Below are 18,603 nucleotides of genomic sequence, written 5' to 3' on the forward strand. Positions count from 1 at the left end.
AAAAGCAGTAATGCTATAACTTATTTATTATTTGTTATAAACTCTATTATACCTTTAACAGACTTTACTGAGCTTCAAATGTTCAACCGTTCTATGAATTCAACCAAATAACTCAAACAAATTTTGGCTACATTACGCAAATAGTTCCCCAAACTAAAATAATAAGATGTTGAAGTGTAACAACAGCCGGACACGGGATAAGGGCATTTGAATAGCCCCTAGGTGCGTTAGTTATTCAGCCCGTGACGCGCTGGGCCGCCGCCGCGCGCTCGTAAATCAAACTCGCCATTCGCTTATGCATTATACAGTTTTATTTGTGCGAGTCCGCTGAATAGGTAATAAACTATGGCAGGTGAAACGTTCTGCGTGTTCGAATGCGCCGAGAATTTGAAACGTAGGCAAATATACGTCTGTTTACTACGCCCACGCCGGAACAACATATAGTCTATGGTAATTGGATTACCTACGTTTGTGTTTTGGGTGACATTTCGATTTTTCGCTATCAAAACAAGAACGATGTGTGGTCGTAATTGATTGGCCGATTTTAGAGGTTCCAGGAACGAATTTATGTATGTAGTTTCCAGTAAGTTTTAGGCGTAGTGTTTAGTGGAAAGTTACTTACTGGAATTTACATTTACTGTTCTTATAATTAACTTTGAAAAGCCACGTGAAAAATCAACAAAAACGTTAACAAAGACAAAAGTGTACGGGACGAAAAATGTAATACACGTACGAGTACACAACCTGGTCTAAACTGCGACGTAAAATTCAACACGGTCCATAAACTGTCAGCCTACTAATTAAAAGCACCATCTCATTTGCTGGTAAACAGGCCACGTTATTAGGCGTTTTCCGAAGGCCCATCTCGTGGCGCGACGGAGCAGAAAATACACTGCGGTCCTCATTCCACACGGGGCTGCATACATCTGAGGCCAAACCTCGACCGCTCGCTCTAATCCTCTTACTAATTTCATTATTTTAGCATCAACTTTTTGCATTTTTTATTCATTCAATTTAAAGCTTTTTACCCACTGCGAAATGAAATGATAAATTTGTAACATAACAATAATTTAATTAAACTTTGTCTCATGTGATCTTTATTGTTTCTGCTGTTTAGGAAATTATGATACATGCTATAATAGGAACTTTTATATTTCATCAAGGACTTAGAATAGCACAGATGACAACCATAAATCCAAAGATAATACCTACCAGAAGTCAGAACAAATAACTGTCAGAATCTGATGTGCTTAGCAAAAACTTTGCGATTCTGAAAAATTCTTAGCAATTCTGAAAAACAAACAGAATAAACGAAATGAAAACATTAATGTTGGCTATATTGATTTTATTATCATTACACAACAAATACAATCCCGGACGCCGATCAGCGTTCATGTTAATGAAATGGCAAGTAAAATGATCGTAATTACGGCAACGTTTTTACAGCATTATTGGGTGGCCCGTCGCCGAATCACCTGGCATTACCGTTGTGACAATATTTCCTACAAATGGCCCATTTATTCGAGTACCAGACATAATAACTTTTGTAATTACAATATCAACATTTACAACGCTGCATACCCTCGTTTGTCATGTCAAACCACCCTTCAAGGAGGGGATGTCTGGCATACATTTTTGCAGCAAACATATCACGATTATAAAGACAGAACATGAATCAACTTCGTGTGTATCAATTTTACGAAAGCAGCGTTTCTTTTCTGTTGACATTGTTTTAATTATAAAATAAAAAAATAACATAAAAAATGGGTCTTAAATTGACAAGTGAAATGTTTTGCTGGTTTTGCTTCTGTGTTCTGGAAAATTCCGATTAAAGCAGCAAAACCGCTATTGCATGCGCTTTCAGAACACTGACAAACCTCAAACAATTACAATCAGCAGATGACAATGCGATGAAACCTGAAATCTTCAAACAAGAGAAATGAATATACAAACAAGTCTACCAACTGCGGTTTACTGATGGACCCTCATCCTTCATTTTCTGATTTTCCGATCCGATCTTTCCCTAAATCATTAGTGGAAAATGTGATGATGAGTGATGAAAAAACCTCTTCACAAAACTACAGCCTTCTCTCGGTTCACGCCTTTACACAACCAATACAAGTATAAGTTGATACTAGATTGAAAATAATTATAAATGGTTTAATATCAGATTATCAAAAGATCACATTAATTAGCAACCGATTTGCCGGTAGTTATATTCAACTTGCGTTTTCTGATATGCCTTTTGGCATCAATTATAATTATCATGTACAGTCAAATGCACAGTATTGCTATCGGCAGCACCTTAACTTTAAAGCCATTAGGTTGATTATCGCAGTCACTAGGTTTTGACTGGTTTACTCTACTAAGCAAGCATTATCAGGAAGATATCATTATGATCAATGCCGTTGACAGGTAGACAGATCAAAAGGATTTAATTGAATTTCACTTGGATGCCTACATGCTAATACACACCCGAATTAGACTAATTTTGAGAATAAGCGATGCTTTGTGTGTTGTCTCTGTCATATTGGTAAATGTTAAGTCAAATTGGTATTGATACAAATAACAAAGCCAGAAATTGTTAAAATTGAGAATCGTATGATGTTATTATGTGGTATTTTATAAAAGTTTGTTTCGATAGTTTAACTCGTATGGCTACTCGTAGTGAAATATTATATTTATATACGTATTTAAACGACTGTCGTTTATCTAGAGAACTTTGTTGAATTTCTATTGTAAAGTATTTTGAGGGTTAAGAACTCAAGAATTAAAACGGAACCCAATTAACCAATAAGGCTCCGCTGTCTGTCCATCCATCAGCCACTAGGCTGTATCCTATGAACCTCGATAGCTGGGCACATAATTTCCACAGATGATATATTTCTAGGGCCACTAAAACCACAAACACAAAAAAATTAAACTGAGGCAAAGCGATGTTTATAACCCAAACGATTTTTTTTCTTTAGCCGCTTTGCACGGAAAGTTTGAAAGAAAGTAAGAAATATTTTTAATAATTAATTTCACTTCTATTGCAACGCATGTTTTCTAAACTTCTCCGTAACTTATCTATGGTACAGACACGAATAGTCATTACGTAATCATTACTTCGTTCACAGGTAACATGTATCGACTATCACCAAACATTCGTGTAACTGGCAGTAAATAACTATTTACATTATTCAGACCCTCATATTTTCCAAGATAGTCCTACGATTACGTGCCTTAACAAAAAAGCAAACAATTTAACATGGATAAAGCGTGTACACATTTCATAAAACAAGCTTGGGCCCAGTCAGCCCCAGTCGGTATATTGAGTGAGGTTTATATTGAAAGTTTGCACCGGCACGCCACGCGCGCGCCCTAAGGACACACATTCTACTTTGTTCTTACACCAAACTTTAAGAAGTTGCTTAACAGATGTTCCGCCTGACTTTTGTCTCCGAGTAAGTCATGTCTTGTATCTGTAACATACGTTTTATGTGCGAGGGAAATATTGCCCTCTGCCGATGTTGTGTCTGTGCAAATCAATATTTATTGCTTTCGTAAGTACTAAATACTATTTATTACATTTAAACAGAGAATTTTACGATGTTCGTTATGCACACAAGTCAAATTAAAGTTCCTTTTTATACATTCTGTAGAAAATTGATATATCTTAAAGATACAGATCATTGCCAGCTTATCTATACTTCTGTTGAAAAACATAAGAAGGTTACTGAGATTAAAGTAAGATTGAAAGAACGCACCGCGCATTTTAATGTCTCATTAAAAACGTAGTGAATAGGGGTTGAGCCCTCCTTAGCATAAAATAATATTTGTTATACTTTTAAACGATATAATAAAAAATATCTACTACCTCAAAAACTTACACAAAAAATTATAGCTTTCTGCTCTATTCTACAGCTGACCTCTTGAGGGTAATTACGTTATAACACATGTCATCACGGATGTCACATATAATTATTAATTTGTGAGCCCTAGTTCTAAGCTTTCCACAAAACCTTTGATAATGTCTGCCTAGCCATTGAGCTTTTTCATCATCAGAAGGAATCAACAATGTCTGTTTTTAATTTTTCTTGCAATATTTCTCCTTTCTTCGCCCTATCTTCCCACACGCTAAGTTAGAAGGTGACTGCCCCACGCAGTCATGCCCAGCACATAAGTTCGTGTGTTCTGATCTTCCAAAATCCAGCTAATACACTTATAACATTATTGCAAAAGTTTCCTTCATAAAAGCCAGTTGGTAATCGCTTCACATGAAACAAAATGAAACATTGTCTAGCGATATTATAACTGAGCATTTTTTTTTATAAAATAATGTTTATATTCTCCATAGCGACAGTATAGTAATGGTTGGTAAGGACAACTCATCTCGAAGATCGACATGAAGTTAAAAATAAAATTTCTTAATACAAGTTTCTTGGTGTTGCTTGACAAAGTATATTCTTAGACAAAACCACCTCATTGAGTACAGACGAGAGCAACGTAGGAGCTCAAAATACTAGCTAAACGTGACTTGGCGATATTGCATCATTTGTACCACATCCGACAACATGTGCACGTTCCCCTGATCTTGAACGCCGCCGCACAGTATTGTTCGCAACACATGTACGTACACTACAATACTTTGTCATTCCTCCTCCACAATGGAACTGAATGGAGAACGGAATTAATTATGTTATTGAATTGACTAGTCGGACCTAATGACAATAAAGGCCAATAAATAGACCGTCAGACGCTGCCGACTGTAATTGATTATTGTGCTAGGCTAGGACATTATGTAGGATAGGACCGCTGGAATAATCTAAGAGATCAAGGTTAGGAATTTAGTTCATTCAGTTATTTTTAAGGAAAAATCAACACTTGCCAAATTAAGAACTTTATTTAACCGTTTCAGATAATTTATCAAGCCATTTCCTTAGCCCAACATACTTTAATCTAGTGTAAAGTCTCAAATTTTCGGAAAGCAAAGACCTCTTCGAAAAACTCTCTCGTGTAATGGAAATCGTGCCCCTCGGCCCCCAGGGCATCGCGGATTCTCTGCACAAAAGGCCCAACAAAAAGGTCCTGCCGTCACATGAACATTGTAAAACTCGGCCTCGTATTCACGTTCTCACTTACAAACCAATAGCGTCTTAAAAACTTTGCATGTAAGATTCAATTTTGTTCCACCAGGATTGTTTTGTAACAGTTTTTTCCAATCCGATAATGCGACCTTAGCGCCGGGATCATGGTTTACTACAAATTGTATTAGAGTAGTAGATTTAACTATTTACGCGGTGTACGGTCCGGTCGCGTGACTCGCCCGTACCTTGTGGAATGCTGATTCTTTTGTTATCATACACATTGCATACATTCTTAAGACAACTTTGTGCCCGAGAAGCTAAAAATAATTTTCATTTACCATGACATGATATGAAAATTTCAGAACATAAATAGAGTCCTACATAAATTATAATGCACTCTGATAGGAGTTCATGCAGTGAATTGAATAAATATATTTATATCAAAGTCCAAAATATCAAATACAGACAGACTCTGTGAAACTCCTTGAAATATTAGTATCAAGGCTATCACGCTACATGCATGGTGAAATAGTACATGAGCACAGGATACTCAGCGTAGCTTCATCTGAAGTGCACCTCTCACGATCACGGGAGCTTTTGCCTCTAAGGAATCGATTATCTGTAGCCGTCTCGCATTCCTCAGATATCGTCTTCATCTCGACGCGGACTATATGACGAGCTGCATTAAAGTATCGATAAATCTAGAATCGAGAAGCAATAATGATCCAATGTTTTTAAGAATACGAAAAGAATTGTGTATTTGTTGTAGATTAGAAATAAACTAATAATAATATATAATTAATATTCCGACTTTGTTTATGATAAACATAGTAAGTTCAAAATATGGCACGTAATCGCGAGAAACAGAACTAATATTTAAGTTAACCACGTTTTTTTATTGTCACCAGCACATACATACCTATTTTCATGTCAATAAGGAAATTAACTAGTACTACTAGTTAATTTAATAACTGTATTTGTTTTTGTACATGATTATATAATTGTGACATGAATATAAATGTGTGCTTTAGGTCATTTTTTTGCTGTGTAAATATTTATTTCCAATGCAGCTAGTGTCGAAAAGAAAAGTCCGTTTTTTGGAAATTCAATCAGCGGATAACATTACTTTTATGATCAGACAATTTCCTTCTATGAAAATTACTTTTTTTAGTTATTTTTCTGCATGCACTTAAGCTATAGTCAAAATATAACTACAAAAATTAAGCAATTTATAGATTTTCTCCAAGTTCTTTTTTTTGTAAAGCTAACAAATTGACCTAATGTTCACCAAAAAAATTTGCGCTTGAATAGTTGATCCTCATAAGCCAAACAATAATTATTGTTACAGAAACACCTTCCTGATCTTTTTAGATTTCATTTACCACACACTTAATTTTCAAAATCAGAAGCAAGAAACTAACTGTACGTACAACAGTACAGTAACATATGTATAGCGCTTAGTTTTCTGTATATGTTGGGACAATACGACCTCGCAAACTGAGTGCGTACAAGATGCTTTGAGTCTAGTAAACATAAAGCCATGGAAAACACAACAACAAGCATTATCTCACCAAAATCCTTGTATCGAGTTTTGGAATCGTTTCGCATTGTTGTCTTTTGTGTTCGCGTTCGCATTCGTTTTCCATCGTACACCATTATTCACATTAAGTGGACAGATCTCGGGTCAGATCCAGGCACAAGAAAAGCACAAAAAGTGCCCGCTTTATCCGAGCATGATAAATCTACTTCAAATCCGAGAATAGCGTCTTTTATGAACGAAATTGAAATAAACCGACCGTGCGGATAACGGCTAAGTAAGAAGATCGAGATCCTTTTAGAATATATTGGTGAATCATTTTCATTCATCAAGCCTACTTAGAATGCCGGCTATCTGCGTTGGTGGGCCTTTAAAAGTAGTTTTCCTAAACGGGTTTAATTAATTGGACGAGTAGGTACCTACTGTTTTATTTAGAGTATAGAAAATCCTTTAATTTAAATTTATTTCACAAACAATTTATAATCGCTGATTTTAGTTGGACTAAAATTTATTTTTTCATGGACAGAAAGAATTGATATCCTTGTGCAAGGACAGGCATCAGTTCAAATGAATAAATGTAAGATGTTTTTTTTATCTTCTTTCAAAAAGTTAGATGAACACAAGTGTATGTTAATGCTATAACAAAACTATCAGGAGTTCGTCAGATAGATAATTAAAAATATTATACACGTATTTTTGCCTATATTATATTTAAATTAATTTAAACATAGTTTTAGACTGCTTTTTTTCTTTATACGAAATGTTATTAGGAAAAATCCAGCATTATTGTGAGAATAAAAGTAAATAAATTAAATTCTTAAATAAATTTTCAAACTCAAATCTAAAGAATCTTTAAAATGCGATTAGTTGCATAAAGTGTAGTCTTGGTAATATCGACTCGATTTCATTTCTAATCTTGTTCGACACTATTCCGTATAACATTTATTTTCGTTTTCTCTTATTCCACATAATAGATCGTTCGGAAGATATGTCCCTATTTTTAGTGGTGGAGATGAAATCGAGCGTGAAATGGTTACCACACGAAGCGGTTGTCTCGCGAACAAACGAATACCGGATCGCCGTTTGCCGCCGGGGCGTTTGCCGGAAAATTGGCTGGCGCACCACTATGCTCCAGCTTAATAATAACAATGTATTGAATGTCTGCCCGTGATAGGTAACTATGTTATACACTGTTCCGACAAGAGTGCGACAGAGATCTATTTTGTTGTTCACATAACTTAAATTGGATTTCCAACACTAAAAAATTGGTAACATCTTGTAAGGCTTTTTTTGAATGAGGATGAGGTATTTGTATGAACCTATTTAGGTACACTGATACAAAAAGGACATGTAATAAACAACATATACTAAATATATCACCTACTTTTTACATCTGTTGCTACGAGATCGTCTCTGCCTCCAAGAAAAGTCAACTTAGCCTTTATATGACTTATCAGTTGACGTTTGAATTTTGATAAATGTATACTTTTACATTTTTTATCGATTTTTATAACTGTAAACTAACTTTTAGGATTCACGATTAAATTTAAATGTATCACAAATACGTCAAAATTTTAACGTTTAGTATTTTTAACGGTTAATAGCGAAGTTTACAAAGATGAGTGACGATGAAACTGGCACTGAGGAAATGCGTGATGCTTTAAGTGCTATCGCACAAGAAATGCAGAAGTACGTACGAAGTTTTTTTTATTTGATTACATTGAGAGGCACTGCCCTTACACTCTTGAAATGGATAAATTATTATAAGTAGGTACCTACCATAAACTTTGGCATCGACCGTAGTACTTTCTTAACGACAGGCTCAGCGTTTAGTTTGCAATTGAAGCTCAAAATTAAGTGGCATACGCTTCAATCGATTAAAATAATATGTATATAAAATATGTTGCTATCTAATATAATAATGATTCATACAAAAAAATATATATTCCAACCTGTGAACCTGACAGCATGCTGAGAGATGTCACCCGTTCAAACAAAAATATACAATTTGTTTTCAGTTTTCACAGCGAACCCTTGTCTTCCAGTCCAACCAAAACATGCGAAAGTGCAGAAATGTTGGGTAAACTAATAAAATATAAAAGTACACTAGGCTTGAGGAGAGTACAAGTAAAAAAATTACGACAAAATCTAAAAACTGCATGCCGTAAGTACCTCTTCCAAATATGTTATTATTTTTTTATGTTTTATTTACTTTATTTATCATTTCAGAAGTTGCCAGAACGATGTCCACAGCTAAGGCATCAGAAACTGCATCGCTCAACAGTCACTTAAATTTTGCAAGAACTCAATATTTAGATCTATATCAACAACAAAATGAAAAGATTGAACAAATCAATAAACTTACAGCAGAAAATCAAACGCTTTGTGATCAATTGCAATGTTTTAACAACATAATTCAACTTGGATATAATGAGTTACAAAAAATACGCAGTGAGCCCAAAGAAAACGTATCCACACTTGAACAATTAAAACATATAATTGTTTGTTGTGGACAATATTACGCAGATCACTGCAACGAACAGGAACGATGTAATCGTCTAGAACACAAGAATCGATTTCTTAACAACAGGATTTTAATCATGGAAAACCACTTACAAGTAGCTTTGGATGAACTTCGGAATGTAAGGATTACCTTAAAACACCATAATCACAAAAACGAAATTGTCCCGAAAACAGGACATTGTATTGGTGTAGTATGCTCTGAGTATCACGCTGGCCCCAATGAAACGAATTACAGTAATCTTACTATGACAAAAATTGAACTAAATCATCAATCGCTACAAACAAATAATATTAATATGACAGATTTAGATCTAACGACTCATCTGAAAACAGTAAAAAAGCTTCTTCACGACCAAGAAAATCTGATAAGAGATTTGAGGTGTATTTCGAGTGTTCTAATTACCGAAGAATCTTTTTTTGATTAAAAAATTATGATTTTTGAGGCTAGAATGTGGCTAGTGAAATGTTGTGAGAAAGGAGTAAATACATTCATTGAAACAAAAATGTTTAATTAACAGCTAAATAATAATCATGGTAATATAGTTAACGTATATTTTTCTTTTTTCTTTTTGCGCAGCAGCTCCCTATGTTTAGTTACAATTTTCGCCGGCAGAATCAGTGATTATTATTTTTTCTTTAACTCTTTGCCAAATATCGTGGAAGTTCCATAAAACAACATTAACGTAACGGTACGTACATGTTGAAAGTTGGAAAGCAATAGAGCAGAGTAGGCGAACCTATGGACGCATGCCATTGATGGCACGCGACACAATACTTTAGGCACGTCGCAGAATTAGGTATTTTAAGACAAAATTATTTGATGGCACTCGAATGACTCCATTAAACTTTTTTTTAGAAAAAATGGCACGTTGTTGCATAAAGGTTCGCCTACCCTGCAATAGGGCAAAATCAATATTTTTACTGGTAATACTTCTGCAGATAATGTCACGTCATGTCAGTGTTATGTCAAAATACAATCACAAAGACCGCGGTCAAAAACTGTCGCACGTGTTTATAGCATACATAGTATATCTGCAGTGTTGACTGCGGTAAAGTTATTTATACTGTAAAACATAGCTACACCGAACATACTATAATCCTACTACAACTTATAGCATTCATCTAATAATAACACTGATGCATGTTGCTAAAAGTCTATGCTGCGACGGTATTGAAACACAGTGTTATAGTTAGGAAGTTGTGCCGGTTATATAGTAGTAGTGTAAAAATGTCGCTAGAACAAGCAAAACAAGTTGCCGCATACCGGGCGGTTGACGAGTTTGTAACTAATGGCTGCATCTTTGGCGTCGGAAGTGGATCAACTGTCGTATATGCCGTTCAGCGGTTAGCTGAACGCGTTGAAACGGAAAACTTGAAGGTGACCTGCGTCCCTACATCTTTTCAAGCCAAACAGCTGATTGTAAAACATAACCTGACGTTAGGAGAACTTGATACAAGTCCTGTGATTGATGTCACAATCGATGGAGCTGATGAAGTGGACTCGCACATGACGCTGATTAAGGGTGGTGGTGGGTGCTTACTCCAGGAGAAAATAGTGGCTTCCTGCTCTAAGAAACTCATTGTTATTGCTGACTACACCAAAGATTCCGTCAAACTCGGGGACAGGTACAAAAAAGGGATACCAATTGAAGTAGTTCCCCTAGCATATGTTCCTATTCAAAAGAAGATTGAGGCAATGTATGGAGGGGAAGTAAAATTACGTAAAGCTGTAGCCAAGGCTGGGCCAGTAGTGACTGATAATGGTAACTTCATTTTGGACTGGCTGTTCACTAACCAAGACTTAGACTGGGATAAAGTTAGTAATGTAATTAAGATGATTCCGGGAGTGGTTGAGACTGGCTTGTTTGTTAAGATGTGCCACAAAGCTTATTTTGGGCAGCCAGAAGGCAATGTTGTAGAGAGGCAATAATCCTCCTTTATCAATTTATAGTTATAAGTGAAATTGTAATTCTGGTTATTCTCTTAAAGTTGACTCTAGATGATCTGTCGTGTAAATTGTAGGTAGTTGTAAAATTCTACATCATTTATTCTTGAAATTTTAAAAGCATATCCTGATAAATGTAATTTTAAAAGAGTTACATTGTGAGAATAAATTGTTCAGGTAGTAATTTTTTTGTCTTCTTTATATTGGTGAGACACATATCAAGAATCCATGACTAGGAAAGGTAATCTCCAAGGAGTTTGATATTTAAAAATTGTGTGGTTATCCATTTTAAAGATCTGAGATCATCATGAACAGATATTATAGGCAAGCATTAATCAGATTCCAGTGTACATTCAATACTAATTCTGATAAAAAAGTGTTGAGAATTTGAATGGTCATAAATAATGAATTTGATAAGTAATGACTGATAAAGCATACAAGTTCAATCAGGTTAACTTCTAAGCATTTTTTATAACTTTATCAACAATATGATGCAATCTTTTTATAAAATGTATACATTTGATTTGCTTATGAAGGTATTTAGAATATTATTATTAGTATGTGTGCCAGAAGTGTAGGAAAGATAACAAAAAAAAAACTGGTCATTCTAATTTGTGTAAAACAAAGTTTGCTAAGAATATAGTTTGATTTAATCAAGTAAGAATCTATAACAAAATATTATATTTTTGGCAAGTAGTGGTGATTTTTAAATAAAACAAAATGTTAGAGGTAGAACATTCAAAATGCAGTAAATTGATTGTTTATTAGGCCTTAGCTTAAAACCTATACTTATTATAAACTTAACTTACATTATAAGATCCATGTGAACAAGTGTTTACTTAAAAATAAAATTATCACTGAAAGTAAATTATAAGATCAAAACAGATAATAATATACATCTATTCTTAGGTATAACTAAATTTATTATTCCTGTTTTATTGTTTGTAAAAGAGACTATATATATATATTTGGAATAAAATAAAGTAAAATATTAAAATCAGTCATGTGTGTCTTATTGTAATGATGTAAGATAATAGTTACACCATTATTTTTGGTTTTATTGCACTCTTTATATTTCTGGTTAATTAGGACAACAAAATAATGATAATAACAAATAATTCTAAAACTTGTGCCTTACATTTTAGCTACAGACAAACCACATACTTGCATCTACAAGCAGTGAGGACAAACAATAAGCTAAAATACTAACATTAAAAACAAATGCAAAAGATCGAGCACAGAACATTTTAGAGACAGGATCCGACTTGTTTGGGTACTACAGCAACAGTTGGTCTTTTGGCATACACATAGTAGTTTGTTTCTCCTTATGCTTGAACATATAACTTCTCTTCTATAAGTACAACAAACCAACATGCACCTACATCTACACAAATAGATCATTAAAACTGGCCTAATATTAACTACATGTATATTTTTGCCTATCTACATAATTTGCTCAGGTAATACTGTGTAACTAAGTACATTTAGAATGACAGAAGCTCTGTATTTTATACAAGTATCTCGTCATTGAATTAGGTGGTTGTCTATTTGTTTATGCACCATACTTGGCAGATAAAGCTGCAGGAATATCTAATAGAGGCTGGTTTTCTTCATGATGCGTAGAAATTCTTCTTGATTTATTTCACCGTCACCATCTCGGTCAGCTTCATCAATCATCTCATGAAGCTCTTCATCTGTCAGGTTTTCACCTAGTTCCTTTGCTACCCGCTTCAAGTTTTTAAATGATATCTTACCTGTAACATATTGAGTGTGATTTTAATTTAATTTATTAGGTTATCAGACAATCTTTTATTCCCATATTTTCATAAATTACAATGATTTATTAAGTCAAACAGGATTATAGAATGAATTTTAAGGAGTATTTTTCAGCTAAGAGAAATCAGTATTTCCTAATTATCTTTCCTTGGAACCAATTTCAGTACCACCTCAATCAGTACTTTTAGACATGATCTTAACTAAAAATAATAAGACACACTCACCAGTCTCGTCATCATCAAATAGTTTAAATGCTTTCATTATCTCTTCTTTTGTATCTTTTTCTGCCATCTTCACAGTCATTAATTCTAAGAAGTCTTCAAAAGATACTTTGCCATCACCTTTATCAATTTCAGCTACCATCTTTTTGATTTCTTCCTTTTTGGGCTCAAAGCCGAGCGCGCGAATAGCTACCTTCAATTCTTTAGTGTCTATTTTTCCTGAATTTTCTGTATCAAAGAGATCAAAAGCTTCTTTTATATCTCTTCTCTGTTCCTCGGTTAACTCAAACTTGGGTCCCGACTTCTTGCGAACTCCGCCAGTATTGTTTGAGCCCACATTTTTTTTCTGTACGTTAGCTACAGCTGTCGCCTGAAATAATAAAAATATTCATAATTATAAAAGCGACTAAAAGAGAACAACCCTTTTAATTATTACAGGCTCCCGCAGTTGTAAATAATAAACTATTCCACAATACTTTTGTGATTACCATGTGTTCATAAAAATAAACAAGAAGCGACAGGTTTGCAATAAAACTAATCAATAAGCAGATCTAACATCCGTTACACTTACCATTCTGGATTAAAATAAGCCTTTTAGTTTAACAAAGAATACTTGTTTACAAGGTATGTAACATTTCATTAATTCAATCTTAGGAGAAATCTATCGATCCAACTTCTATTTTTATTTCTCAATTTCAATAAACCATAACATTGAATAATTTATCGTTCCGAACCCTTTTGACAGTGACAATTGACTAATGCCACAGACAAATTTAGAAATCTCGAGCAACGAACCACAGGTTATAAATAAATATGTATACAGCATGTAGCGCAATCATCAAAAGAGTTTTATTCACAGAGTAAATACAAAGAGGAGATGGCCTAAGCAACTGTGCACTGTGATTCTCAACTAGGTCCTGACGTCATCATGTGGGCGTGGCTTTAGTCAGTGTATTGTTGGCGTTTGTCCTGTGCACAACTTTGTGAACGTTCCCATTTTACAGCATTGTTCGCCCTAGACGAAAAAAAAATGAAGTGTTGTGTTTTGTCTTGTAAAAATTACTCGGATAGACGTTCTGATGCTATGGATGGCATCACATTTCATTTGTAAGTAATTTTATGCGTAATTTATTAAAATAGTTCTAGAAAAATCTCCTAGCGTCGGCGTCACCAAACATAATCCTACCCCACACTAGATGGCGGCACTTGGTCTCATGGAAACTACAAATATTTAGGTATGTAGAGCCCAGAACTAACATATTTTAATACTGAAATTTATTCAACATTCATTCCTAAAGACCCTTTAATGGCCAAAATGTTATTTTTGTAGTTTTCATATATCATTTTGTAAACAGGCTGCCATCTATCGTCAACTATGAAAAACAAACATAGACAACAAAAAGACAGGGCAGTAATTAGAAATCAATTATTTTACTATTTTACTGAATGTCCTGCGGCTGTCTCATAAATGGAAAGTACCTACTTAAAACATTAAATACGCTGGACATAAAAATACAATCTCCTATAAATTAAATATTCTATCTACAGTTATTTTATTTATTTAAAGTACTTAAAGCCCACCCAGTTTATTTAGTTGAATTTTAAATGATGTATGTTTTAGATTTCCATCCGAAGATAATCTAAGGCAGCAATGGATTACAAAAATTAATAGACAAGACTGGTCTCCGACTAAATATACGAAAATTTGTTCTTGCCATTTTAATGATGAAGACTTCATAGTGACAAAAAAAGGCCTTAGAAAATTAAAGAAGGGAACTTTGCCTTGTTTAAAACTGGATATATTATCGGTTCGTTTTAATGCATTTAAATTTTGTTTTAGTATTTACCAGTTAAAATTCATTCGGGAAAATTCGTAAACTTCGTATTTATTGTTTTATCTTTTATATTACAGCTTAAAAGAAAATTTACAGACCCAACCACAAAGGACCCAACAATGTCATCACCTAAGCCTACCACACCTACAAGTAATTTAAATGAATTTCTGATACTGCATGATACGCCGAGAAAGAAGAAGTTAAAGCATGAAATAGCACAACTTCGATGGAAAGCAAGAGCAGATAGATTAAAGATCAGAAGACTTCATATGAAAGTTAAGCGTTTGAAGAAGAAGGTACCTGTCTAGTGGCGTTATTTTCACTTCACGCAGTGCCTTAAGATGATATTTTTCTAAATAAAATACTTTTTCATATTTTGTTTCAGGTTCAAAATTTAAGTGCCTTAATTAAAGAATTGGAAAGCAAAAGTCTTCTGTTAGGAGAGGAATCAGAAATTTTAACATCAATAAATGTTAAGTTGAGGGACTTGGTTGGGCGTCATTTGGCAAAAAATAAAAAAAAACCCATTGACGAAGCAGTATTCTCCAGCTCTCCGATCATTCGCTTTGACACTACATTATTTTTCGCCAAATGCTTACTCATACGTCAGAAAAACTTTCGATACTTGCTTACCGCATCTGAGAACTATTTCTAAATGGTATGAAAGTGTCAATGGTGAAGCTGGATTTACAGCTGAAGCTTTTAACATATTAAAGCACAAAACTAACTCCTCAGGCAAACGCGCTTTGTGCAGTCTTATGATGGACGAGATGGCAATTAGGAAGCACGTCGAATGGGATGGAACAAAATATCACGGTTATGTTGATCTCGGCCTTAATGACGTACAAAACGATAATTCGGATCAAGCTTCTCAGGCTTTAGTCCTGTTGCTTGTATGTCAAACTGAACGCTGGAAATTACCTGTGGGTTTCTTTCTTATTCGTTCTATGACCGGGGAACAACGCGCTTCAATAGTTCAACAATGCCTCTACAAATGCCAAGAAAATGGTGTAAACGTTGTTTCACTTACAATGGATGGCTGCGCTGCAAACATTGCTATGCTTAAAAAGTTAGGATGTTCGTTAGAATCTCAGAATATGAAAACTACTTTCAAACACCCTAGTACAGACTACGAAGTGGCAGTATTCCTTGACGCATGTCATATGCTAAAACTTGTGCGCAACGCATTTGAAAATAAAAAGAAGTTTCTTGATTATCAGGGTAATCTTATTGAATGGTCTTATCTCGTCAAGCTCAATAACTTACAAAAGTCAGAAGGCCTCCACCTTGGGAACAAGTTAAAAGAGAAACACATAAATTTTCAGCGACAAAAAATGAAAGTAAAATTAGCCAGTCAACTTTTTAGTAATAGCGTAGCAGATGCACTCCAAGTTTGTGAAAAATATAATGTTGAATTCAAAAATGTGGCGGCTACAATTACTTTTATCCGTTTAATAAACAACATCTTTGACATTCTCAATTCACGAAACATGCGTCAGTTTGAGTACAAAAAACCCTTATTTGAAAAAAATATTTTGAAAACAAGGGAGTATTTAGAATATGCTAAACATTATATAATGTTTATAGTAGCTCCTGATGAAGAGAAGCTTGTTATCGCCACGAATCGTAAAACTGGTTTTATGGGCCTTTTAACATGCATTAATAGTACACTTTTCTTGTATAACCGCCTAGTTGAAAAAGAAAAGGTCCTCAAGTATTTAACTATGTACAAATTTTCGCAGGATCATTTGGAACTATTTTTTGGGGTATTAAGAGCTCATGGGAGGGCCAATAATAATCCAACATCACGTCAGTTGAAATCAGCTTACAAAAAAACCCTGATAAACACAGAACTGAAAGAGGGTTTCAGAGGAAATTGTATTCCTTTAGAGGATATTTCTATTTTAAAAGAATCCTCTGTAAACAAAATAAATATTACTACAGAACGTTATCGAATTTTGCAAAATGACTTGATCGAGGCATCATTGGATGACGAACCCATGCCTGATGATTTGTTGTTAGAATTTGATGAGCAGTTAAATACAACGATAGGTGATTATTTGCGCCGTCAAATAGTTGCATATATTTCTGGGTTTGTTGTCAATTATTTACATTCCAAAATCAAATGTGAGAGCTGCCTTCATGAATTATATGCTGATAATTACGATGATGATGACCTTTATTTGATAAAAACTAAAAATAAAGGTGGGCTTACTTTCCCGTCTAAAGATGTCATAAATATATGTATACGAACCGAATGCAGCATCCGTTGTGTTAAATCGCAATCTTTGAATTCTCCTAATTTCCGTAAACATAAAATTATAACGAATACACTAAAATCCCTTATTGGACAAAATTATTTCGAAAAATCGGTGAACCATATGTTTGATCAATCACCGACTGATAATCATATTACTCTTCTGACTAAAGCCATAGCCGAGAAATATATAGATATTCGTTTTAAGCATTTTGCAACCATAGAAAACGATAGAGCAACGAATCGACAACAACTAACCAAAGCAGTTATTTTTTCAGGAAATTGAATTTTGCAAATACATTTTTTTCGTTATAATTTTTGTGTATTATTTATATTTCCACTGTTTGTTTTACCTACTTGACCATATCAATAAACGGGAGGTGTTTTTTTTTTTCAAAAATACTGGCTTCGTAAACCATCTTGATAAATCTTTTTAACAAAATAAGTCATTTAAATATACAACATTATTCTTGATTTACACTAAACCTGAAAAGTCGCGAAAATAAATGAGCTGTTCCCTACATTTTGACGAGTATAAGTGTAGGGAACAGCTGATTTTTTTCGCGATTTTAGGGTTGGTCCCATAGAAAAAGATGTTCAAATTGGTGAGTAGGTACAAAGACCCCTTTTCGGGTTTAGTGTAAACAAAAAATAATTTTGTATAAAGGAAAATCTAATAATCTTCATTCGTCATTCATCAGAAACCTTTTTTTTTCATAATAATATCACAATTTAAATTTAAAAAATACGCATCAAGATGGTTCGCAAAATTAATTTAAAATAAAACAGTGCTCCCCGGTACGAAAATTCCGAGTACGACCCTGTTGCATCCTGTACTTAGTGACATCTAGTGTGAGATAGTTACGTAACTATAAAACAAAATCGACAGAACGAGCGAATAGTTTTGCTTTTGACCGATAGATGGAAAATAAAGAAGTGGGCGGGATCTAGCACCCCCTCACCCCGCAAAGTGTCACGCGTTGTTTTCTAAGGAAATCTAATTAGGCCATCTCCTCTTTGTATTTACTCCGTGGTTTTATTTTTATTTATTTATTTATTAGATTCACCAACATTTAGTTAATGCTGATAGTTGATGCTGAAGTTGATTTTTTGGGTTTATTTCGTGTTATAGTTGAAGGCCGTTTTAAATAATTTGGTAGTAGGACGTGAGCAGATTACAAATATTGGCCACAAATAGTACCTTTGTTACCTTATTTATCAAAACTTCAAAATGATAATCGATCTTTTGCCAGCATGCAAGTACCGGGAGTCTATGGCTACACAGGAAGCCGGTTGTGGCAGGGGACCGGTATAGTACTGGGCCATCTGAATAAGTTTAGTCATCGCAAGCCGTCACTTCAATTCTTAACATAAAGGATGTAAGTACGCAATAGGAGTTTAATCCTTATTTTGCGGGGAGATATACATTCAAATGACATA

General features: G+C 34.3%; 4 protein-coding genes across 6 annotated transcripts; 3 read left to right on the forward strand and 1 right to left on the reverse strand.

Moving 5' to 3' along the window:
- The first annotated feature begins 7,427 nt into the window (after window positions 1–7,427).
- On the forward strand, window positions 7,428–9,680 carry LOC113508340. 3 transcript variants are annotated; one of them, XM_026891315.1, is made up of 3 exons: window positions 7,428–8,295; window positions 8,625–8,770; window positions 8,836–9,680. In XM_026891315.1, the coding sequence occupies exons 1-3, from the start codon at window positions 8,225–8,227 to the stop codon at window positions 9,552–9,554; spliced, it is 936 nt and encodes a 311-aa protein (XP_026747116.1). In that variant the 5' UTR covers window positions 7,428–8,224; the 3' UTR covers window positions 9,555–9,680. The 3 variants fall into 3 exon arrangements, with proteins under 3 accessions (XP_026747116.1, XP_026747117.1, XP_026747118.1); XM_026891316.1 differs by having other exon boundaries at window positions 8,839–9,680; XM_026891317.1 differs by lacking the exon at window positions 7,428–8,295 and adding an exon at window positions 8,348–8,373.
- Window positions 9,681–10,096: 416 nt separating this feature from the next.
- LOC113508342 (ribose-5-phosphate isomerase) lies at window positions 10,097–11,259 on the forward strand. Its single transcript, XM_026891318.1, has one exon. The coding sequence runs from the start codon at window positions 10,271–10,273 to the stop codon at window positions 11,057–11,059; it is 789 nt and encodes a 262-aa protein (XP_026747119.1). The 5' UTR covers window positions 10,097–10,270; the 3' UTR covers window positions 11,060–11,259.
- Window positions 11,260–12,111: 852 nt separating this feature from the next.
- LOC113508345 (caltractin) lies at window positions 12,112–13,808 on the reverse strand. Its single transcript, XM_026891322.1, has 3 exons — window positions 13,643–13,808; window positions 13,075–13,441; window positions 12,112–12,828 (listed from the first exon to the last, which is right to left on the reverse strand). Exons 1-3 carry the CDS (start codon window positions 13,643–13,645, stop codon window positions 12,665–12,667), a joined length of 534 nt encoding a protein of 177 aa, XP_026747123.1. The 5' UTR covers window positions 13,646–13,808; the 3' UTR covers window positions 12,112–12,664.
- Window positions 13,809–13,905: 97 nt separating this feature from the next.
- On the forward strand, window positions 13,906–16,719 carry LOC113508343 (THAP domain-containing protein 1-like). Its single transcript, XM_026891319.1, has 4 exons — window positions 13,906–14,178; window positions 14,693–14,879; window positions 14,984–15,202; window positions 15,292–16,719. Exons 1-4 carry the CDS (start codon window positions 14,102–14,104, stop codon window positions 15,559–15,561), a joined length of 753 nt encoding a protein of 250 aa, XP_026747120.1. The 5' UTR covers window positions 13,906–14,101; the 3' UTR covers window positions 15,562–16,719.
- The last annotated feature ends 1,884 nt before the right edge of the window (window positions 16,720–18,603 follow it).

Source organism: Trichoplusia ni, chromosome 2 (genome assembly GCF_003590095.1).
Source record: "Trichoplusia ni isolate ovarian cell line Hi5 chromosome 2, tn1, whole genome shotgun sequence".
Classification (NCBI taxonomy): domain Eukaryota; kingdom Metazoa; phylum Arthropoda; class Insecta; order Lepidoptera; family Noctuidae; genus Trichoplusia; species Trichoplusia ni.